Source organism: Leucoraja erinacea, chromosome 1 (assembly GCF_028641065.1).
Source record: "Leucoraja erinacea ecotype New England chromosome 1, Leri_hhj_1, whole genome shotgun sequence".
NCBI classification, from domain to species: Eukaryota; Metazoa; Chordata; class Chondrichthyes; order Rajiformes; family Rajidae; genus Leucoraja; species Leucoraja erinaceus.
This window is the reverse complement of record NC_073377.1, coordinates 47,579,982-47,605,345: the sequence shown is the minus strand read 5'-3', so window position 1 is coordinate 47,605,345 and position 25,364 is coordinate 47,579,982. Positions and strand designations below refer to the sequence as shown.

The following is a 25,364-nucleotide window of genomic DNA, read 5'->3' as shown; positions in this document are numbered from 1 at the left end:
ACTGTTGAGATCCTCCAGCACTTTGTTTTTTGTTCTAGAATTCTCAACCCCAGATTGTGGAAGCTAGATCGCTAACATTTAAAAAGAGGAGGTAGATCAGATATTGTCTACGTATGTGTAGGGGAGAACTGCAGATGCTGGTTTACACCGAAGATAGACACAAAGTGAAGAAGAAGGGTTTTGATCCAAAAACGTCACCCATTCCTTCTATCCAGAGATGCTGTCTGTCCTGCTGAGTTACTCCAGCATTTTGTGTCTAATGTCTACAAATATTCTGCATCAATCCTTTCTACAAATATTGTGCATTGTATGAAGGGGGCAGATCAATAAACACACCCTTTGATCTGTGGTTATTTTCTTTTGCTTGCTATAAAATGTAATCAGCAGGTCAGCCAGCATCTCCAGATAACATGAATGGGTGATATTTTGTGGGCGTGACCGATTTCAGTTTGATTGTGGTGGGGAGAGAGCTGGAAGAGAAGTGGGGACGGCACAAACCCTTGCCAGAGTTAAAAGGACAAAAAATATGCGATAAAGATAGGAAAGGAGAAAATTGTTAAGCTAAAGGAGGCAATTTAGATGGATGGAAAAAATCAGGGTGGAGCACAGGGAAAAGAGGGGAGATAAAATGAGTGGGGAGGTGGTTGGGATTGGTTGCAGCTTAATTACCTAAAATTGTAGAATTCAATGTTCCTACCATGAGGTTGTAAGCTACCTAAGCAGAACATGAGGTGCTGTTTCTTTAGTTTGCATGTGGTCTCACATTGGCAATGGAGAAGACTCATGACAGAAAGCTCAGAATGGGAAGAGGAGTTAAAATGATTTGTGACTGAGAGATCTGCAAGGCCTGTTGCTAACCATTTGAACTCCCCTTCCCATTCGCACACTGACCTTTCTGTCCTGGCCCCCATTGCCAGAGTGAGGCCACATGCAAACTGGAGGAACAACACCTCAGATTCCACTTAGGTACCTTACAACCTGACGGGTATGAACATTAAATCCTCTACTTTTACGTAGCTAATCTACAACCAACCCTCTTAGACTCTCCTCACCGTTCACACAATGCCAGATTGTTCTCAGCGTTCATGCAAGACTCTCCAGCGATTTCCCGACTGCCTACACGGATTCGAACCTGCCTGCCCCTGACCATTCCGTCCTGTCGTCTTCCCGGATATCACCTCAGCCTTCTGTCCCCGACCACGGCCTTCGTCCCGTACCTCCTGGTTTCTGTCTGCCTCTCTCCTGGGCTGTTTGGTGTATCCCTGCAACGGCTCCTCGACTTCCTGCCTGGCTTCGACTCTCCTTTCGTCTGTCCCTCGCTGGTTTGTTTGCATCGTGTGTTGGATCTCCTGGTTACCGGACCTTCCGCTACCCCGACTACGTCTCCTGCCTGCCCCTCTTCGGAACCCTCGCTCAATCCTGAGCCTCTGTGTGAGTACGGTGTATCCATTCCTGTGTTACTACTCTGTGTTACAGTATCGTAATAAAGTTCATGACCAATTATACCTGCCTGATTCTGTGCTGCTATTGGGTCCAAGCTATACCCGTTACAGCCCCACCAATTTCTCCCATTCCCCCTCCCCCTGTCAATCTGAAGAGTTGTCTCACCCCGAAATGTCACCTATGCTTGTTCTCTGGAGACTCCGGCTGGTGACTTCAACTGATTTATTGCTGGCCGATCCAACAGCAGACTGGGACAATGCCTCCAGGCTCTTGATGAAGATGGTCAAAGATGCAAAGCTATGCGACACCTTCAGCAACCCTGCTGGCAGCAATTTACCTGCTCGAGATCAGACGGCTCAGTCTGGTCTTGAATAGACTTCCTCTTCATGTCGAAGGTTTTCATGGGCAGACACACCAACGTTCTGACCACTGGGGCCTTTGGGCCCATTGTCACCTGCAGGAGGACTGGGAGGCAGATGTGGAAATTAAATGTCAAACTGCTGATCCCAGAGAACGTTGAGGAACTAAAGAGGGACTACACAGGTCGGAGAACCACAAAGCCTCTCTTTAATTCTCTGATACACTGGTGGAAAATAACAAAGGAGAACATCAAGAGGTTCATCATCTTTAAAGGTGTTCAAGAAGCAAGAGAGGGCTGGACGGACTTGTGGCGCCCAGACAGACCTGCAGCAATTCCTCCTTCTGCAGTTGAGTGGGGTGGATGTGAGGGAGGAACTGAGAGGTTAAAAGCCAGAAAGCCATGTTCTTTGCTTCAGATTCCTCCAAAATCATCTTCCGATCCAGAGTGCACCATGGAACAGAATGAGACGTGCCTACTCTTCTTATTCCAAAAGGTTCATAGGGGGAGCTCTGTGCTCCAGTGCCTTAAAGTAGAGAATGGCTTAGTAACATCCTTGCAGACGAACGCTTTGTGGATCTGAATATCCTTCTATGCCGGTCTGCATGACAAAAGCCCTAGATAGCAGAGTCTCCCACTACCTTCTGTCCTCTAATGGAGGTTTTGGAGGACAGCAAGCGGGAGAGTCTGGATCAAGCATGCACGATGGTTGAGCCGACTGACTCCATCCATTCCTTTGATTCAAATATCACCCTCGGAAGCGATGGCATACACATACCTGCTGGAAGTGTACAATGCTATGCTTCTGGCTGGAAGTATGTCAGACTCCATAAAGAACCTATCATCACCCTCATCTACAAGCAAGAGGGGGAGAAGGATGATATCAGGAGCTGAATATCATGAGCATCTCACTGCTAAATGTGGACTATAAGATCCAGTCCATATCCATCGCCAACCAGTTCAAGTCTGCTGTGGGACAAGTGATGCACCCATATCAAATGTGTGCTGTACCTGGCAGGAAAATCTCGGGCAGCCTCACGCTGTTCAACAAAACCATCACTTATATTGGCAGAGGGGTTGATAGCTTGGACTGTGAAAAGGTCCTTCAACAAGATATTTCACATGTACAGGATGGAAGTGCTTTCTGAAATGGAGTCAGGAACTGGATCCTACTGCTCGATAAAGATATCTGTAGTGCAATCCAAATCAATGGATGGGAGACAGATATCTACCATATCATGTCTGGAGTCGGGCAGTCACCTACTCTCTCCTAAGAGAGACACAAAAAGCTGGAGTAACTCCGCGGGACGGGCAGCATCTCTGGAGAGAAGGAATAGGTGACATTTTGGGTTGAGACTCAAGTCTGAAGAAGTGTAATGAGTGTAATGGAGAGCAGACAGTTGCCCACTACGTCATGGGATCTGGAGAATGATGCAAGGGTCTTTGTCAAGGTGGAAGAACATTAACTCAGTGAAAGAGATTCTTTGGCCTCCAGAAACCTATTGGCCTCTCAGCACAGCGAGGTCCATCAGAGATTGTTACCGACGGGCCCATTCCAGACTGCAGGAGCACGTGCTTAGGGGCTCACTGGAGCTTGGTGCGGACAACAGGGATGTAATGCTGAGGCTCAATAACGCGCTGGTCAGGCCGCATTTGGAGTATTGTGAGCAATTTTGGGCACCATATCTGAGGAAGGATACGCTGACTCTGGAGTTGGTCCAGAGGAGGTTTACAAAAATAATCCCAGGAATGAGTGGGTTAACATATGATGAGCGTTTGACAACACTGGGCCTGTACTGACTGGAGTTTAGAAGAATGAGGGGGATCCTCATTGAAGGGTACAGAATAGTGAAAGGCTTGGATAGTGGACGTAGAGAGGATGTTTCCGTTAGTGGGAGAGTCTAGGCTATAACCTCAGAATTAAAGGACGTTCCTCTAGGAAGATGAGGAGGAATTTCTTCAGTCAGAGGGTGGTGAATCTGTGGAAATGTTTGCCACAGAAGGCTGTCAATGGAGGCCTTCAATGGGTATTTTTAAGGCATAGATAGATTCTTGATTTGTACGGGTGTCAGGGTTTATGGGAAGAATGGGGTTAGGTGGGAGAGATTGATCAGCCACGATTGAATGGCGGAGTAGACTTGATGGGCCAAATGGCTTAATTCTCCTCCTATCACTTATGAGCTAAAAACAGCAAGGCTCTGTTGGGGATGGCCACATTCGAGGGTTCTTCTGCTGCTGGACATTGAGGGGCCAGGTGGGTATATCTTTCAAACTTCAGGAGGCCACGTGAGTGACAAGGGTCTGAATACTAATGAGTATGACATTATTAAATGTATAGACATTGAGAATATTTTAAGAGTTAGAAACATAAAAACATAGAAATTAGGTGCAGGAGTAGGCCATTCGGCCCTTCGAGCCTGCACCGCCATTCAATATGATCATGGCTGATCATCCAACTCAGTATCCCGTACCTGCCTTCTCTCCATACCCTCTGATTCCCTTAGCCACAAGGGCCACATCTAACTCCCTCTTAAATATAGCCAATGAACTGGCCTCAACTACCCTCTGTGGCAGAGAGTTCCAGAGATTCACCACTCTCTGTGTGAAAAAAAGTTCTTCTCATCTCGGTTTTAAAGGATTTCCCCCTTATCCTTAAGCTGTGACCCCTTGTCCTGGACTTCCCCAACATCGAGAGCAATCTTCCTGCATCTAGCCTGTCCAACCCCTTAAGTTTTTACACAATTTTGTTTTGTGTATATATATTATAATAAATAAAGTTTATTTGGGGAGAAAATAAATGATGTTTTCTGCAGAACAGATGCTGCCTGACCCGCCGAGATTCTCCAGGGCTTTGTGTGAACCAGCATGTGCAGTTCCTTGTGTCTCTATGAAATTCAGCTTGTTATTTTTGAATGCTGTGTTATTTTTGAATGTCACGTTTAAAGCAGAGCGGGCGGAGTTTTAATTTACCAATTAAGTTAGTAGGAAGAGGCAGGAGGATTGGACGAGCCGGGTAACGTGCCCGAGGTGGCCCGGCTGAATCTTGCCCTCCTAGCCTTGGCCAAAGGCGCCGCTCTGACGGCCGGCAGATGACCGCCCAGGTAGGTCCCGGGACCCCTACTGCTGCTGCTGCAGCGCCGCCGCCTCTCTCCGCTTCCCGGGTCTGCTCCGCTCCGCTGCGGCGCGACAGCGGATTTACTGACTGAGCCCGACAGGCCTGCTCTGCCCAGGCCAAAACACAGCCGCCGCTGTCACTACATCCCCCTCTTCAGCGGCCACACTCCCCCTCTCCTGCAGGGTCCTGGATTCAATGGCAACTCAATAAAACCCGCTGCCAGTGTTTGCAGAACCGGGGCAAGTGAGCTGCGCGGCTGGGCCGCTGGGGAAGGCGGTGAATGGGAGTGTATGAACTCCCCCGCGAACTCTGGACTGTCACCATATTGAGTGTGGCCTTAAGGCTCTCTCCACCCGTAGTCAACATTTAATATATTGCCACACTAAGAATATCCAGGGTGCTTCCGCCCCCACGAATAAATGTAAATACTTTGACCACATGTAACCTGTGTCCTGGGCAACCACTGCAGAGCTCTGGGCTAAAGTTATTGGGGTGCAACAGTTCATGTGATTCTTAATATTATAATGCATCCCCAGTCAGTATTTCTCCAAGCAAAATGTTGTAGAGTTAGCAGCTGTTATGCAGCAGTGCATTTAAGTGACTGGAGACTGTTCAAATGTCTATGTTTTGCTGAGGGCAGCCCAATATTAGAAATTAGCATTAGCAAAACTGGGAGAAACGAAATAATTTTTTACCAAAGTTGTGAGCAAAAGTTCCAGCAGTCAATGTATTTCAGTGTTGGAGCAGCAGTGGGATAATTCAAAAACTAGGCGTTGGATTGGTTCATTGAGTATATTTAAAGTTTATTTTGGAAAATAATTTTTCAGTGAGAGGGAGGGAGAGAATGAACGTGAAGTAATGTGTAGCGGGTAAGTGTGAGGCTTTGGCTCAATAGTCTTTGGTGAGAAGGCTGAGCAGAAAAGGGTCAGGAGGTAAAGTATGGTTTGCTGTTGTGGGTTCTTATCCTATTGCTTTTAGTGCAGTGGAGATGGCAGGTGGAATGGTGTAATGTTCCTCCTGCAGGATGTGGGACGTCAGGGAAACTGATAACTACACCTGTGTGAATGGTATCAAGGCACAGCTCCTTACAGACCGCATTAGTGAACTGAAGGTGTGGCTGGACAAGTGACCCCTGGTTTCTCCTGGAGAATGAGAGCTTCATAAATAGGGTGATTTCACCAAAGGTCAAATGAGCGTAGATCCCCCCTCACGTGACCGAAAATTTTAACTGGAGGACATATCTCAGTTCGGTACATGTTAGTGAATGGGGAAACACGCACTTTCCCACCCGTTAAAAACATCGAAAACGGCCGATTTTGGAGCTGAAATTTTCTGTGTTGGTCGGGGTGACCGTGAAGCACAGCGACCTAAGTTTTCAGGCAAAAACAAAGATAGAAAGTAAGGTAATTACAAGAGGGAACCGAAGGTAGAAAACAGCGGAAGTGAACAGCTGAGGATGCCGTGGAGATTTAAGATCCAAATGGGGAATTAGATCGCGTTTGCTGGCGAATGTCAATCAAAAGTAAGGGAAATAATTCCGGTCGATTTTTGCGAGAAATATTTAAAAGTTTTAATTGACCGAAAATAACCACAGCGAGGAATGTCAGCTGTGTCACAGCTCGAAAGTAAATAATTCCGCTAGTTTTCTAGAATTCATGAATGGCTTGAGAGGAGGAGAGAGATGAACTGAAGTATCTTTTTTTTTGCCGTGAAATTTAGGCTCAATAGTCACGGGTGAGAACTAGGTGAGCAGCTCACAAGGGTCAGGAGGTAAAGTATGGTTTGCTGTTGTGGGTTCTTATCCTATTGCTTTTAGTGCAGTGGAGATGGCAGGTGGAATGGTGTAATGTTCCTCCTGCAGGATGTGGGACGTCAGGGAAACTGATAACTACACCTGTGTGAATGGTATCAAGGCACAGCTCCTTACAGACCGCATTAGTGAACTGAAGGGGTGGCTGGACGACCCCTGGTTTCTCCTGGAGAATGAGAGCTTCATAAATAGGATCATAGTGTGGTGGTCACACCTAAGGTACAAGAAGAGAGTAGGTTGGTGACCACGAGGAAAGGGAGTAGGCAGAGAGAGCGGGTGACCCTTGTGACTATTTCCTTTCAAAACAGGTCGACAATAGGATTCTATCGTGGAGGGGTGGGAAAACGACTTGCCAGGGGTGAGCAGCAGTCAGATATCGGGTCTGTGGCACAGAGGTGACGGGTAGTGTTAAGCAGAGCCATAGTGGTAAGAGGCTCAGTCTGGGGGCAGACAGAAGATTTTGTGGCAGCACCCACGTCTCCATGATTTTGCGTTGCCTCTCTGGTGGGTGCGAAGATCCAGATGTCCAGGAGTGGCTGCATGACATTCTCAAGGGAGAGAATGAGCAGCCAGACGTTGTTGTGAATGTGTGCACAAATTACATGGGTAGCAAAAGGGATGAGTTTTCTGCAAAAATGCATTTTGGGAGCTAAGCGAAAGGTTATAAACAGCAGGACCTCCAGTGTAGTAAACTCCGGATTGCTTAACTCTGGATTACTTATGGTGCCACATGCTAATGAGGGTAGGATCAGGAAGATAGGACATATCAATGCATGGCTAAGGAGTTGGGGCAGGGATTCAGATTTTAGGACCATTGAGATCGCTTCTGGGGCAGAGGTGCCCAGTACAAAAGGGTGGATAGCATCTGAACATGAGGGGAACATGAGGTTTGCTCAGGTTACTTGGGTAGGTTTAAACTAGATTGGCAATAGGGCACGATCCACTGCAGGACTGAGGCAGATGAGAAGCTGGAAATTAGTATGGTTGGTGACAAGCAAACTCAATGCCAGCATTTATTTTGAGAGGGCTTGTATACAAAAGCAGGGATGTAATGTTGAGGTACTATAAGGCGCAGGTCAGGCCGCATTTGGAATATTGTGAACAATTTTGAGCACCATATCCGAAGAAGAATGTGGTGGCTCTGGAGAGGGTCCTGAGCAGGTTTACATTACAAGAATGATCGCAAGAATTAGTAGGTTAAACTATGATGAGTGTTTGTCGGCCTTGGGCCTGTACTCGCTGGAGTTTAGAAGTATGAGGGGGGGAGATCTCATTGAAACTTACCGAATACTGAAAGGCTTTGATGTGCAGGATGTGCAGGTGATGTTTCCACTAGTGTGAGAGTCTAGGACTAGAGGTCATAGCCTCAGAATTAGAGGACGTTCTTTTTGGAAGGAGATGAGGAGGAATTTCTTTAGTTAAAGGGTGGTGAATCTGTGGAATTCTTTGCCACAGAAGGCTGTGGAGGTCAAGTCAATGGATATTATTCAGGCAGAGATAGATTCCTGATTAGTACAGGTTAATGGGAAGAAGGCAGGAGAATGGGGTTAGGAGGGAGAGATAAATCAGCCATGATTGAATGGTGTAGACTTGATGGGCCGAATGGCCTAACTCTACTCCTATCACTTGACTTTATGACCTTATAAAAGAACATTTGGTGAACAGAATGGGCAGGGACACAGCAGGGAGTGAGGAAGGACTGTTGGATTGAATTGCATGATTTTAATGCAAGAGACCTGATGCGCAAGTCCGATTAACTCTGGATGTGGATGGGTATGTGTGACTGCCTTTATGCCTTTCTAGATTCATCTCATTTGCTTGCACTCAGTCTGTTTCCCCAATGCCATTTCTATCCAAATGTCTTTGAAACCTAATTGTTTCTGCATCCATTACCTCTTCTAGGTTGATCTTGATGTACACCATATGCTCTAATCTTTCCTCTGCACTTTCACCTTAAAACTATGCCCGCTAAAATCGTATTCATACTGTACGGAAACAGGCCATTTTGCCAAGTCTTACAAACCCACCGACATGCCCCATCTAAACTTGTCCCATTTGCCTGCGTTTGGCCTGTATCCCTCTAACTCATTCCTTTCCATGTACCTATCCAATGTCTTTTAAATGTTGTTATTTTATCTATCTCGTACATTTTGGCATCTCATTCCATAGTAACTACTCTCTGAGTGGAGCCTCAGGTTCCTCTATTAAATCTTTCTCCTCTCACCTTAAACATATGACTTTGGTTCTTGATTTCCCTTCTCTTGGTAAACGACTGTGCCTTCATCCTATCTATTCCCCTCATGATGTTATATACCTCAGCCTCATACACTTCAAGTCCAAGACTGTCCAATCTCCCCCGATAGCTCAGCCCCACAGTCCTGGCAACATCCTCATGCAAATCTATTCTACACTCTTTTCAGCTTAATTGCATCTTTCCTATCTGAACCAAAAGTGAACAAAACACTCCAGTGCGGCCTCACCAACATCTTGAACATCTGTAACAAACGTCCCAACTTCCATTCTCAATACCCTGATTGAGGAAGACCATTGTACTGAAAGCCTCCTCCACCATTCCTATCTAACAATGCCACTTTCAGGGAACAATGTGATTGTACTCCTAGATCTCTGCATTACAACACTCCCCGGGACTTTATCATTCACTGTGAAGGTCCAGCTCTGGTTTGGATGCTCTATATATAATACTTCCCAATGGTTCTATGGTATGTTATTTGTCACATGTACAGGTACAGTGAAATTCATTTTTGTGTACAGTTCAGTACAAGTATCACTAAACATAAGCACTTGGATACATCTTGGATGCATCTTGGATAAGCATCTCAGATGCAGTGCAAATGTATGGCAGTAGTACACTGAGTTAATATACAGAGTGGTCAGTTTTTGGCTCCATTTTCAAGTCTCAGTTGTTTGAAGTGCAGGGATCTTAATCTGTATGAAGGTCTGTTGTCCTGGTGGCATTGCAGGGTCGGCCTGGTCAAGCGTGGCCGTTGTGTCCTCTGTTGCTCCTCCGCTGTTGGCCGTGTCTGGTCCACGTGCTCGGCCACTTGGCAGGGCGCCTGGACTAGCCGAGCCCCAGGCTGTTGCAGGGCCTCCAGCAGCCCACTTCACTGTCGAGGCCCTGCATCTCCCGCAGCCCATCTGCTTACTGGCCCTCCGCCCTACTCCTTCCACTCTGGGCGGGCGAGCGAGCAGGGCCTGCAGAGTGGGTCTACAGTGAGCGAGTCCTTGATCCTCGGCAGGTGAGCCGGGCCTACCGGGCGAGTCCTCCGTTGTCGGTCTACGGTGGGAGAGCCGAATCTTCCGGGCGAGTCCCTGGTCCATGGCGGGCGAGCTGGGCCTGCTGGTGGACTTGGATACGATTTGCCGGGATGCTCTTAATTACCTGAATTAAAAAAACTATTAGCCATTCCTCCATCCACTTGCTCATTTGATCAAGACCCTGCTGTAAATCTTGATAACTATCTTCACTGTCATCTGCAAACATACTAGTCATGCCTTGTACATATGCATCAAACTCTTTGATAAAAGTGACAAACGGCAATTGACCTAATTCTGATCCCTGGTGCACGTCACAGATCTCCAGTCCAAAAAACAACCTTCCACCACCACAATCTTTCACCTCTGCCACCTAACCTGATGTCAATTTTGTATCCAGTTACCTAGTTTTCTTAGGATCCCATGAGATCTAACCTTCCAGAGCAGCCTACCATAGAAACATAGAAACATAGAAATTAGGTGCAGGAGTAGGCCATTCGGCCCTTCGATCCTGCACTGCCATTCAATATGATCATGGCTGATCATCCAACTCAGTATCCCGTACCTGCCTTCTCCCCATACCCCCTGATCCCCTTAGCCACAAGGGCCACATTTAACTCCCTCTTAAATATAGCCAATGAACTGGCCTCAACTACCCTCTGTGGCAGAGAGTTCCAGAGATTCACATACTACCATGCAGAACCTTATTAAAGGCCCTGCTGAAGCCCATATAGAACACGTCTATGTCCTTGCCCTCATCAATCTTCTCAATTAATTCTTAAGAAAAATACAATCAAATTCAAGAGAATGATCTATCATGCATAAAACCATGCTGATTATTACTAATCTTTAGAATTTAGAAGTCTTTAGAAATACAAAGATTGAACACGAATTTTCTGACAACTAATGGTTTCCCCCCAGAAAAAAACATCCAGCACAACCCTTTGCATCCCATCACCAAACTTATTTTGTATCCAGTTTGCAAATTGGATGCCTTGACCTCCTGACCAGCAGGACCTTGTCAAGAAGTAGTCACAAGCTATAACTTTAAATATAGAGTATACAGTACAAAGCCACTTTATCTTTTCCTTGAAGACAACAACTTGCATTTGTATCATGTGGATGTGGTAAAATAGCCCATACTTCAGGAATATTAGCAAACAGAATTAAAATTGATTCATCTCAAGGGGCAAGGATATTTAGACAGGTTATTGAAAGCTAGGTCATCAAGGTAGGTTTTTATGGAATTTCTTAATTCATAGGCAATATGGTTAGGCAGAGAAGTTTAGTGAGGGAAAGCCATGGCATCTAAAATCACACGTCAATAATGTCTATGTTTACTCTTCATTGAGTTTTATTTGCTTGTAAATAGGTAAATAATTGATTCTATGATCTTTGCTAAATATTTGTACTTTTACACCATTAGCCTCCCTTTGATCTGGTATTTTGTTGATTCACATGCTTGATCAATGGTGTTTTATCATTAATGTTTTATTATTATTAATGATTAGTGTTTTCTGAGTCATTCGTAACTGTCACTATGTCATGTTGTTACTTGTGGGCGGAGCACCAAGGCAAATTCCTTGTATGTGAATACTTGGCCAATAAACTTATTTACTTAAATATTTATTTTCTAATAACAGGTTACAGTGCTGTATTTTGCCAAGAGTGCTGAACTGTCGGGAATTAAATCTGAAGTGCTCTCTGTACCACAGCAACTCACTTCTTTGCAACTATGGCAGGAAATTGTTAATGAGCATCCAAGGTACTGCAATTAGATTTTTTTTTAATTCCTCGAGTAGTAGTAATACTAAATTGATCTTGAATTTCTTGATTTTCACTTTGTATTATGGATGTTCTCATTACTATTTTGTCATTCTTAGTTGTATGAAGATAATGCATTCTAAATTAAATTAAAGCTATTGGTCCTAACTATATTGAATTATAGGACATCGGGTCTCCATTAAACTTATCTATGTGATAAAGCATTCAATCTTTCTAATTTCTCCATCAGCTTACTCTCAATTAAGGAGCGCAAGTAGGTCACATGGCCCTGTTGCTGTTTGCTATGAATGATGAATGAATATTTTATTGTGAATGAATACTTTATTGTCACATGGTCTGTCCTCGTCCATCGGTCAGCTCCATCATCAACCGCTGCACCGACCTCTCTATTATCGTCGCCGGGTCAATAAGATGACAGGTGATCTGATGATCTTGGCCTTAACTTAATTTCCTTACTCAATCTCTGCTGGTTCAAAGACCTGTTTATTTTGGCTTGAAGCATATGCAGTGAAATTTTTTCTTTTCCCTGATGACTCTCGGTGTCGGGAAATTCCAAAGATTTGCATCTGTCTTAAGAAATTCCACCTAATTTAGTTAAAAGGGTCATGCAGTGCAGAAATTGGCTTCTTGACCCTCTATTGCCAAAGGTAGCATTATTGCCCATCTACACGAATCCCATTGGCCCACATTAGGGTGGTTCCTTAATTCTGAAATCCAGCCACTTGTTTTCTGGATTTTCTTCTTTAGGGAACTGGTGTGAGATAGTTTTCGAGATACAGCATAAAAACAGGCCCTTTAGTCATGCCCACCATTCACCCATTCGTACTTGTTCTTTGTTATCCCACTTTCTCATTAACTCCCTGCACATTGGGGGCAATTTTACAGAGACCAATTAACCTACAAATCCGCACGTCTTTGGGAAACCGGAGCATCTGGAGGAAACCAATGTGGTCACAGGGAGAACATGTTAACTCCACAGAGACAGCACCCAAGGTCATGATCGAACTGGGTTTTGGCACTGTGTGGCACCAACTCTGCTAGCTGCACTATTACCATGTTCTAGTACTCCCCGTAAGACAACCCGTTCCACCCAGGAATTCATTTGGTGTGCTTTGAATTCCCTCCTTTGAAAGTATATCCCTCCTCAAATAAGAAAACCAAATCCATATACATTCATCCAGGTGTGGTTTTATCAATATTCTGTATAGTTATCTCAAGATGTTTTACTGATCCCTATGACACTACACTGTTACAACTTGTTAACCTGAAAAATATTCATTTATTTCTGACATTTTTCTATCGGTTAGTCAATCTTTGCTGATACGTTAGCCCATTCAGCAACCTTCTTGGTATAACCTTGTCGGATACTTCTTGAAAATCCAAATCCAAAATCTATAACAATAACAATAACATATAACAACAATTACAGCACGGAAACAGGCCATCTCGGCCCTACAAGTCCATGCCGAACAAATTTTTTTCCCCTTAGTCCCACCTGCCTGCACTCATACCATAACCCTCCATTCCCTTCTCATCCATATGCCTATCCAATTTGCTGATCTAATCTAAACGGTCTTTTGCTTCATTTTCATCTATCCACCTGATTGCATCCAACAAAACCTCAAATCTTATGTTTAATAGATTACATGCTTAAGAAACACATTAAGATGTTTTTCCTATGCCAAATAAACTATATATATATATATATTTGCAATAAGAGAACAGTGCAGTGCAGAAAGCAATAATTTTGTTTCTTGAATTGTCCATCTCTCAAGAGAGGTAATCCTACACAATTTTTTACCTGTTGCAAGATTTTTATATTGCTCAGTTCCCTTTGAGGCTGTAATTGAAGCAGTGAATTTCAGATCTGAATTGTGCTCCACATAATAGTTTTTCTTTGAGTTGCTTATGGATCTTTTGTCTTCTAGTTATCAATATGTTAGCCATCTGAAACCATTTTTCTTTATTTCCTGTATCTAAAACTACATAATTTTAAACGCCATTGTCAAATTTTCTCTTAGCATTCCGTTCTATAAGGAAACCAGCACCTGCATCTTTCATTTAACCATGTTATCTTAATCCTTGAAGCCTGGATCTGCTTCAATAAATCTGTTCTGTACCCTCTTTAAAACTTTCATATTCTTTCTGAATTAGAAACAGTTCTCAAATTTAAACCAAATAATGTTTTATGTTGGCACAGCATAACTTCCTGGCTTTTATATTCTGGGTATTACACTTTTGTCCGCAAGTACAACAAAAGCAATGGATATTTCTCCTGTGATATCATTTCTGCTTTTTTTTAAATCAAAAGCTATTGGCTTGAACATAATTCACTGCATCCGCAGCAGATGTAACGCCTGTCCGTATATCTCCTGCTTCCCCTCCATCCAGGGACCACATTCCAGGTGATACAGCGGTTCATGTGCACCTCCTTTGTAGTGGCCAGGGACCGCCACACCTTTAACCTTATCTACCCCGATTACTGAGCACATACTCGGTCTGCCTTCTCATTCCCATAATTACTTTTCTGTCCTGGGCCTCCTCCATTCACAGAGGCCACACGCAAATTAGAGGAACAATACCTCATATTTCGCTTGCATATCTTAACGGTATAAACATTGAATTCTCCAATTCTAGGTAATCTCCTACTAAACCCCCTCCCCCGCTCCCCTCCATTTTATTTCCCTGCCTGGATGCCCACATATTTCTTCCCTCCCCAGCCTCCTCCCCTCCTGCAACTTTTCACCTCTTCAATCCTGTCTCACATTTTCTGCTTTTATCTCTGGCTTTTGTTCCACCCTTCTGCCGAGGGGGGGGGGAGGGGGACCTTGCCTGTGTCCACCTATTATCTGCCATGCTGTGTCCTGCCTCTTCCCTCATCTAGCTTTCTTTCCACCCATCAATCCATGTTCTCCAGAGATGCTGCCTTACCCAATGAGCTACCTAAGCACTTTGTGTCCTTCTGTGTATTAACCAGCATCTGCAGTTCCTTCATTATACTCTACAGAATCTACAAATCTACGAGGACCTAATGCCCTTAAATTTACACATGGGGTCAGTCAATTAAAGATTTGGAATAATCCTCATTAGATGTCTGCCTTAGAGCACCAGACAACCAGGTTTGATCCTGACTGTAGGTGCTGTCTGTACGGAGTTTGTTTGTTCTCCGCGTGCCCTGGATAGGTTTTCTAGTGCTCTGGTTTCCTCCCACACTCCAAAGAACTACAGGTTTATAGGCTAATAGGCCGGTTAAATTGTAAATTGCCCTTGGTGTGTAGGATAGCATTAATGTGCTGGGATCGGTGGTCGATGCAGACTTCGTGGGCCGAAAGGTCTGTTTCTATGCTATGCTAAACTAAACTAAAATCTAAACTAAAACCCTGAAGAAGGGTTTCGGCCCGAAACGTCACCTATTTCCTTCGCTCCATAAATGCTGCTGCACCTGCTGAGTTTCTCCAGCATTTTTGTGTACCTTCGATTTTCCAGCATCTGCAGTTCCTTCTTGAACACTAAAATCTACCTATTCCTTCTCTTCAGAGATGCTGCCTGTCCCGTTGAGTTACTCCAGCATTTTGTGTGTACCTTTGATTTAAGCCAGTTCTTTCCACCATAAAATGTACCCTAGTGGTTGAGAACACTGTTATTTCTGAGGAGTAACACTATGTTCTGAGTACCATTGATTCGGCTCCTATTTAAGAAGGGCTGCTAAGAAAGCCATACTATATAGCCTAACTATAGACCAGTGTGTCTAACATCTTGTACTTGGGATAGGGGAATCAAGAATAAGAGGACATAAGTTTAATGCGGAGGGGAAAGATTTAATTAGACCCTGAGGGGCGATCTGTTCACAGAGGGTGATGGATATATGGAACGAGGAGGTAGTTGAAGAAGGTATTATAACAGCATTTAAGACACTTGGACAGGTACATGGATAGAAAGATTATGGGCCAAACACGGGCAAAAGGAACTAGCTTAGATGGGACATCTTGGTTGGCATGAATGGGTTGGGCTGATGGGTCTGTTTCCATGCTGTATAACTCGGTGACTATCACTTGGCCCCGAATCAACTGTTTTCCCTCAGTCGTGTTAGCTGTCCTGGAGTGTGTGTGTAGGGAAAGTATTTCTAACTTGCTTGTGATTGTAAATATTGTGCTCATTCCTTCTAATGTTGTGCCTAGGTCATACTATATGAAATATAAATATAAATATAAATTTGCAGCTAAATGTCTACATGCACAGTTATTGACTTCATCTGCCTCATCAATTTGATATGTGAAAGACATTTGCTGGTACTTTATGCTTTCCCATGGGGAGCGGCAAGAAAGTCAGGAATGTTCATGATGAATTTTGGATATATTGACCTAGACACAAAATGCAGAAGTAACTCGGCAGTTTCCCTGTCCTGCTGAGTTACTCCAGCATTTTGCACTTATCTTCAGTATAAACCAGCATCGGCAGTTCCTTCCTACACATTTTGGCTGCTTGACCTGGAACTAATTCAATGCTGAATAGACAGGATTTCTCCAAGTGAATGTCACCATATTCAGGATCCTATGCAAATCGGGAAATTGTGAGCATTCTAGCTGCTCTGAGGTGGGTTTTGTGGAATATTTGCACAAATTAGATCCGGACTGGTGATGACTTGCTGGTACTTGCTCTGATAAATGTGTACCTTGAACAGATTAGGTTATGCGTTGGACTAGCAACCTATTATTTTAAACAGAGGAATAGCTTTGAGGAAGAAAAGGTATAAAATCATGCCTTTAAAAAAAATAAAAAATTGACTTTTATAGTTTTTGTGTCTATTTCTATCTTCTAATATTTTTGTTTTGTTGCCCTGAGTTATAATAGTTTTAAAAATGATTGTGAATGTTATGGAATATCACTTTTGATGGTTAGAGAATCTAGGACACACGGCTTAGCCAAACGTAGACAGGTTTTGGAGGTGGAGATTTTTCTGGCCTGACAATGATGGCTATCACCTTGTTTTTAAAGACAATCATTGGTACAAGTTAAAATAAATACAATTCAATCCCATATATTAAACGACACTGTTACGTAGCATATTTATGTAGCATATTTTTCCTTTCTTACCGCATCCACAGGCTTGGTACCATAAGAGATCATGTCATTCTTGCTGTTCGTCAGGTATACATCGTCCTGGGAGATCAGCTTCTGTTCCTCGAGCCAGGCGACGAGATTGCTGTCATCCCCCCCATCAGCGGGGGCTAGTTCCTGGCTCACATACGCAGGTATTTCCAACTTCTCTTCAAATATAACTTCAGGTGCAGGAGGCCGTATGTTAAAACTCCTGATTGATTCTTTAATTTTGGCCAGGTCCAGTGATTCAGTTGATCCATGTCTTCTGAGTTTTACCTTTCGTCCTTTTGCACCTGGCTTGGAGTCTTTATTAAACGGAGCCATATTATTCTTCTGTAGATGACACTGTAAACAAACATGACCAAGATGAGAATGAACCCATACGACCAAAAACAAACTGTAGTGAAGAAATATTTTGTTGGGGAAAGGGATGGGATTGCAGCATAAATCATTCCAGAACATCGAGCATTTTCTGCCACCACTTAAAAATAGATACAAAATAAAAACAGAAAAATCTGGAAACATTTAGCAGGTCGGAAGGTATCCGTGGAAAGAGAAACAGTTAATACTTCAGGCGCAATGTCCTTGAACAGAGAAAGAAATATAATTTCAACTTTTTGAAAGGGTATATAGAGGCACACCATTTTGCTAATGATCATAACCTTAAATTTGACAAGGGTTTCATTGTGAGGAAGAGTGCTCGTTAGCACTTTCAATCAGAAAGAAGTATTGTGTGCAGTTTTGATCTCCTAATTTGAGGAAGGGCATTATTGCTATTGAGGGAGTGCAGTGTAGGTTCACCAGGTTAATTCCCAGGATGGCGGGACTGACGTATGATGAAAGAATGGGTCGACTGGGCTTGTATTCGCTGGAATTTAGACAGATGAGAGGGGAACTTTTCGAAACATAAAATTCTTAGGAGATTGGACACGGTAGATGCAGGAAAAATGTTCCCGATTTTGGGGGAGTCTAGTACCAGGGGTCACAGTTTAAAGAATAAGGGGTAGCCCATTTAGGACTGAGATGAGGAAAAATGTTTTCACCTAGAGAGTTGTGAGTCTGGAATTCTGCCACAGAAGGCAGTGGAGGCCAATTCACTGCATGTTTTCAAGAGAGAGTTAGATTTAGCTCTTAGGCCTAAAGAAATCAAGGGATATGGGGGAAAAGCCACAACGGGGTACAGATTTTGGAAGATCAGCCATGATCATATTGAATGGTGGTGCTGGCTCGAAGGGCCAAATGGCCTACTCCTGCACCTATTTTCTATGTTTAGAAGCTGCTGACTGATGTGGCAAAGGAACCATTGTGCCATGCATGTTCTTGTATTTCTCACTGAAACACCTAATTATTGTAAAGCTATTGAAATGGTGTAATTGGCATGTTTGTTCAATTTATCCTTGAGCTCATAAGGAATAGGAGTAGAATTAGATCATTCGGCCCATCAAGTCTACTCCGCCGTTCAATCATGGCTGATCTATCTCTCCCTCTGAACCCCATTTTCCTGCCTTCTCCCCAAAATCGCTGACACCTGTACTAATCAAGAATCTATCCATCTCTGTCTTAAAAATATCCACTGACTTGGCCTTCACAGCCTTCTGGGTAAATAATTCCACAGATTCATCACCCTCTGATTAAAGAAGTTCTCGCTAATGAGAATGAAATATTTTATCTCCTTGTTCCATGATGGTTTGGAATATTTCTCAATTGTGAGTACTATAATGTTGTAAACAAGATTTCTTTCTTCTTGCAAACTTTAAGTTACTAACTTAGAATGAATTGCTGAAATAAGCATGATAAATTAAGTATCACAGTGATATGGGGTAAACCAGAAAGTAATTTTGAGAATCATCACTGGATTTATCTGAATGAACAGATATTTTTATATTATTTAATCTTCTAATGAAATGCAAGCATGGCTGATACTGACCTAGCTCCTACTCAGAAGAGGGGACTTGGTGATAACTTGATTTGATATGCTTGGAGATCATAATTTAAAAGAGTAAAACCACCACACAGGAACGAAAGATAAAGTAAGAAGTGAGCAGAGAAATGGTAACTGAGAGTCCGTATCCATTAACAGACGGGATCAGCAATGTTGTGTCATCTATTGTTTTATTTCTATAGTTTTGAAGTTTAAATTGGGAAGAATCACAATAACCATATAACCATATAACAATTACAGCACGGAAACAGGCCATCTCGGCCCTACAAGTCTGTGCCGAACAACTTTTTTTCCCCTTAGTCCCACCTGCCTGCACTCATACCATAACCCTCCATTCCCTTCTCATCCATATGCCTATCCAATTTATTTTTAAATGATACCAATGAACCTGCCTCCACCACTTCCACTGGGAGCTCATTCCACACCGCTACCACAATGTGTTAGATTTAGTATAACGAATAGTGAAATGGTTGAATAGAGTGGATGTGGACAGGATAGTGGGGGAGTCTAGGACTAGAGGTCATAGCCTTAGAATTAAAGAACGTTCCTTTATGAAGGAGATGAGGAGGAACTTCTTTAGTCAGAGGGTGGTGCATCTGTGGAATTCTTTACCACAGAAGGCTGTGGAGGCTATCAATTGATATTTTTAAGGCAGAGATAGATGGTTTCTTGATAAGTATGGGTGTTATGGGGAGAAGGCAGGAGAATGGGGTTAGGAGGGAGAGATAAATTGGCCATGATTGAGCGGCTGTGTAGACTTGATGGACCGAATGGCCTAATTCTGCTCCTATCATTTATGACCTTATGACCTTCCGTGTTCAGTAAAGAGAGGTTGAAGGATCTTCTGACGTCAGCCTCTGTGACCAAGATTGTAATACCATTGGGGGCTATGGGGGCCCGGGAAGGCACATAAATGTTCTCCCTATTAAAGTGTGCATAGAATGCATTGAGCTCTGGCAGCTCAATAATACATAACTAATGTATGTAAATATCAACAGCTTTGCATCTTTAAACAGGGACCACTGTTTCTATCACTCATTCACTTACAGTATGTCCAGGTCTCTCCTTAATGCAATAATCTGATTTCTGTCCTACAATTTTAGTGATGAAGGATGGCAGATTTCTGATAGATGAATTACAAAATAAGTGAATATAAAACATTCATGAAACTATGGATGGTAAATACATGTGGAGAATAATCCAACAGAAATAAGAGATATGAAGAAGACAAGGCAAATGGCAAATGTGCTAAACAAAAGAGATTGAGAGGAGATTTAGAGATAAGGACGGTACAATTATATGAAAAGCATGCACTTTGAAAATGTGAGTTGGACTGCAAGGTGAACGAAGACATGACCTGCAATGGTTAAGTTATCGAATGGATTGCATTTAACATTATTTATCACAATGACATTGCACGAGTCTTGCTTTCTTGGGCAACTTCCAGAGTCAATGTATTTACTCACTGTAAATTTTAATAATCGGTATATTTTAAAGTACTCAACTTTCTTTATCTGTGCAACTTGAAACTATACAACTATTATTGTAATTACTGATTTTACAATCATCGGGTGTTTGGTTTTACAAAATATTGCAAACTTAGTTCCATTAACATCATGGGCCTGTACACTTAAAAGTAATTATTTTGTTTAACTTTTCAAAACATTCAGATGTGCTCACCATTACTGTCATTCATTCTAGTGGTAAATGGTACTAATGAGTAGAGCAATGACAGATAGGAGAACTTCTTTACAGTAGAGACTCAAGAAACTGTAGATGCTGGAATCTTATGCAAAGCAGTGCTGGCTGAACTGAGCAGGTTAGGCAGCATTCACGATACGATACGATAGAACTTTATTTATCCCAGGAGGGAAATTAATCTACCAACAGTCATAATATACAAGATGCATGAAATTAAAATGAAGAGTGGAAAGGATTGGGAATGTGCAAAATTTGGGGGGAGGGGAGTGGGTCTACTCCATGACAGAAGGAGGTAGAGTTGTACAATTTGATAACCACAGGGAAGAAGGATCTCTTGTAGGGAGGGAGTGGAAGGGTCCCGTCCCAAAACGTTGTTTTTCCATTCCCTCACCAGGTGCTGCCTGACCCTCTGAATTGTTCCAGCATTTTATGTCTTGCTCCTTTACAGTAACTAGTCAGAAGCTTAATACATTGATAGAGCGAGATAATCATATAACCATATAACAATTACAGCACGGAAACAGGCCATCTCGACCCTTCTAGTCCGTGCCGAACACATAATCTCCCCTAGTCCCATATACCTGCGCTCAGACCATAACCCTCCATTCCCTTCCCGTCCATATAACTATCCAATTTATTTTTAAATGATAAAAACAAACCTGCCTCCACCCGGAATATAAATCAGCCACGTGGAGAAAGTCTCTTGAATCAACATATAGGATGAATAACCCCAGTATTTTTTACCTTAACTATTATTTATTTTTATTTCAAATGACTAATTTCTAAAATAATACATTTTTAGCAGATCACTACGTAAATAAAATTGGTTGAATTGACATTAGTTATGGGGAAAAGTATATTTATCTAGAACCTTTCCCTTAGGATCACAGCTTGCTTTTCAACACTTTATGGGACTTTTATATATCTGGATAATGTTCAGAGCACCCATCAGAATCTGAGCCATTGTCATCATCAAATGTGTATCTCCATTTCACTTGCTTAGAGCAACACTGTCTGTTTCAACTCGAGCCTCTTAGAACTTAGCACAGGGTAAAATAAATTATTTATTCATGTGCAGTACACTTAACTTTTAAGTCAGTGTGAAATAAATGTATGCACAAGTAATGTGAAAAGATATGTCAGATTACAAATGAAAGCATTATTACTTTTGCAAAGCAATTAGTCTGCTTTCCCAGATTATCATAATATTTCTAATTCACATTGGGCATTCTTAATATTAAAACCATAAGACATAGGAGCAGAATTAGGCCATTCAGCCCAACATGTCTGCCCTGCCATTCGAACATGGCTGATCTATTTTACCCTCTCAACCCCATTCTCCTAACTTCTCCCATAATCTTTGACGCCCTTACTAATCAAGAATCTTTTTTTTTAAATACCCAATGATTTGGCCTACACTGTCATCTGTGGCAATTAATTCTGCAGATTCACCACCCACATATTTGAGTAATTCTAATTTGTAGGTGTGATTATGTTTCTGATATGATTTAATAATGTCACCTCTTATTCTCCCCTTTCTCCCTGTGACTGCATGGGTTTTCCTTGAATGCTCCGGTTTCCTCCCACATTCCAAAGACGTACAGGTTTGTAGGTTAATTTGCTTTGGTAAAAATTGTATATTGTCCCTAGTGTATTGGATATACTTTTGGTGTATGAGGATCGTTGGTCGGTGTGAACACGGAGGCCTGTTTCCACGCTGTATCATTAAACTTAACTAAAACTAATGCTTGTGTAATCTCTCTCAAATTAGAGAGTCAAAACTTAATGACATTCTGCAGGCAAGGCCTCACTAAAACTGTACTTTGGCAACAATACATTTCTATTTCTAAACTCCAACCCATTTGCAATAAAGGCAAATATGCGATTTATTTCCCACTGTACTTGCATGCTACCTTCTTGGATTTCATGCATCAAAAGAGCTAGATCCCTCTGTACTCGATTAGATAATGTTTTGTTTTTTGATTCAGACTAGTGCAGTGTATGACACTTTCCCACGTTAAATTCCATTTTGTCACTATTTCACCACCTCTTGCAGCCTATCAACATCCTGTTGGGTAATGCAGATATTTTTACCACAGCATGCTCTCCTGCCTATTTTTGTGTCGTCAACAAACTTACCTTTACCATCTACCCAAGTCGTTAATATAGATAATAAATAATTGAGAATGAAGGGATTCAAAGCAACATTAGCAAATTTGCAGTTGACACAAAGCTGGGTGGCAGTGTGAACTGTGAGGAGGATGCTATGAGAATGCAGGGTGACTTGGACAGGTTGGGTAAGTGGGCAGATGCATGGCAGATGCAGTTTAATGTGGATAAATGTGAGGTTATCCACTTTGGTAACAAAAACAGGAGAATGGAGTGGCATGACTTGTATACTCTGCAAATTAGAAGAATGAGAGGGGATCTTATTGAAACATATAAGATTATTAAGGGTTTGGACACGCTAGAGGCAGGAAACATGTTCCCGATGTTGGGGGAGTCAAGAACCAGGGACCACAGTTTAAGAATAAGGGGTAAGCCATTTGGAACAGAGATGAGGAAACACTTTTTCACACAGAGAGTTGTGAGTATGGAATTCTCTGCCTCGGAGGGCGGTGGAGGCCGGTTCTCTGGATACTTTCAAGAGAGAGCTAGATAGGGCTCTTAAAGATAGCGGATTCAGGGGATATGGGGAGAAGGCAGGAACTAGATACTGATTGTGGATGATCAGCCATGATCACATTGAATGGCGGTGCTGGCTCAAAGAGCCGAATGACCTACTCCTGCACCTATTGTCTAATGTCTATTGTCCTTATGGAATTCCCCTAGTACATCCTCCAGCATGAGGAAGGTCCATTTGGCCAGTCTCTCTGACTTCATGTGATAACTAATCTGCACCGAACGTTAACACACTTCCCCAATACCAGAGTTCTTATCTTGTGCTCCAGCCCTTTATGTTGGGTGTGTTGAGATGTAGTGTGAAGTACTTAGAAAAGTTACATCTCTTTTAGATATTTATTGGCATGTTCTTGTTCTCTTGTCAGCGAGTTAAGTTGCAAAACAGTTCATTAAACTGCTTGAAATTATTTTTTCAATCACAATATCCAAGGATTAGAGCCCCCATTTACGTTTATTATTGTTGCAGAATGGATATATGGAATCAACATTTCATTTTTAATTAATGAATTATTTCAAAAAGATTGTTCTAAATCGTTAAAATAACTCGATGTGGAACTGTATTTAGGGACAACTTTGCTGAAAAGTCAGTCTGATATTGAATCAACATGGCATGACTTTTCAACTCGCTAAATTATATCTCTCTTTCTCCAGTTACCATGTGCGAACTGGAAGACCAACCAAAGGATTTGATAAAAGTGACTTATGAGAAGCTTTCCACAGATGAAGTAGCAGAATCAGTAAAATCTCCATCTTGTGGAGCTGTGTCTATGTTTATCGGTAAGCTGTTGAGTTGTCTATCTCACATTTGAACAGCATGATTGATAATGTAATTTTCTAGGTGTTGATAATGTTATGTTCCAGATGCCAGTTGATGGTTGAGTGGAGTTTGTAAATGGTAATGATATAGACATGTAGCATAATAACTGGGTCCTATGCCGAGGACTCAATTATTACACTACATGACTATATCATTAACATTTTCATGCATATATATCACTCGCAGGAGGGACAAGACATGGGTAAGGCTGTTTGGAAAACAGTCTATTAAAAATGGGTATAAGATATCGGTATTGTTGCTGAACCAAATAAGGTTTTGTGGTTTCAAATCAAATAAGGTCAGACAAAGCTCCAACTGATCTCTACTGTCTTCCTGCAGTAGCTGATGAACTTGACCTTGAATAAGTAGCATTTTGATCATGAACATCACCTAGCGGTAGGCATATAGCATCATCATCCAGCTTCCGGCGTATCATGGGCACTGATTTGCTTCCAGTTTAACATCTGAGCACACAATGTTTAAGCTGTCACTACATGCAGAGTATGTGGATCGATATTTAAATATTAATTGTAACTTGGGATCTATGAATTAAGCATATTGTGTCTATCTTAACATTTTTAGCAATGGAAAATGCTCCTCCCTCTGCTCTGCACTGCACTGCTCCCTCACCAGGTACTTCTGGATTAATTTCTGATTTATTTTCACTGGAAAGTAGCATGGTGCAAATGCTGGAAATCTGAAATAAAATAAAATGCTGAAATAGTTATCAGGTTGTTTCCATCATTTTCTATCTTACTTCAGACTTCTGTTTAGTATAGCTTTATAATCTTTAAATCTGCAGCGGGTGCTGTGCCAGGAGCTAATGTAACTTGTTTTGACTTCAAGATTTCAACAACTCCTTGACCCAGGTGCTTCAGTGCCATTCCTCTGAGTCTAATATCACAATGCGCCAGAGGCAAGCAGGACTGCTTCTGCTTGTTTGAAGAGGTTGGGATGGGAGGGTTTGAAGGCTCTCAATAGGAGGCCATGTTTCAAAGGTTCTTCGGAGAGCAACTTGCTGATGTTTACACCATTAAAGAGCAATATGGCTGCTGCCTGGTTATCAGTATGAGTGTCGTTACTGGGAGAAGTCACTTATTCCAGCTACAATCAATATCAGAACCAAACAAGACATGCTTTTGCTGTTAAATCAGAGTAACCATTAATTTTTCTGTGTCAGACTCATACAAGCCTGACAATATCTTGACCCCATGTCACTTCTCACAAACTTTGGTTGAATGGAAATTATTTTGAAAAGTATTATGCAGTCTTCAAGTTCTGTAAATAACTTCCTTTAATCCATTGTAGATTCAAGTTTCCTACCAACATGTTTAATTT

The 25,364-nt window shown here is 42.3% G+C and overlaps 1 protein-coding gene across 5 annotated transcripts in view; it reads left to right on the top strand.

Annotated features, from left to right (window-relative positions):
• Positions 1-4,716: 4,716 nt before the first annotated feature.
• LOC129696266 (molybdopterin synthase catalytic subunit-like) overlaps positions 4,717-25,364 on the top strand; it is a 57,114-nt gene continuing 36,466 nt past the window's right edge. Inside the window, exons 1-4 of one of the 5 annotated variants that reach the window (XM_055634034.1) lie at positions 4,717-4,902; positions 11,643-11,764; positions 16,890-17,036; positions 23,861-23,986. In XM_055634034.1, coding sequence (XP_055490009.1) covers positions 4,891-4,902; positions 11,643-11,764; positions 16,890-17,016 — 261 coding nt within the window. In that variant the 5' untranslated portion in view covers positions 4,717-4,890 and the 3' untranslated portion in view covers positions 17,017-17,036; positions 23,861-23,986. Of the gene's footprint in view, positions 4,903-11,642; positions 11,765-16,889; positions 17,037-23,860; positions 23,987-25,364 lie in introns of those variants that run through there. The other 4 variants (XM_055633999.1, XM_055634015.1, XM_055634005.1 and 1 more) reach the window with 4 other exon arrangements.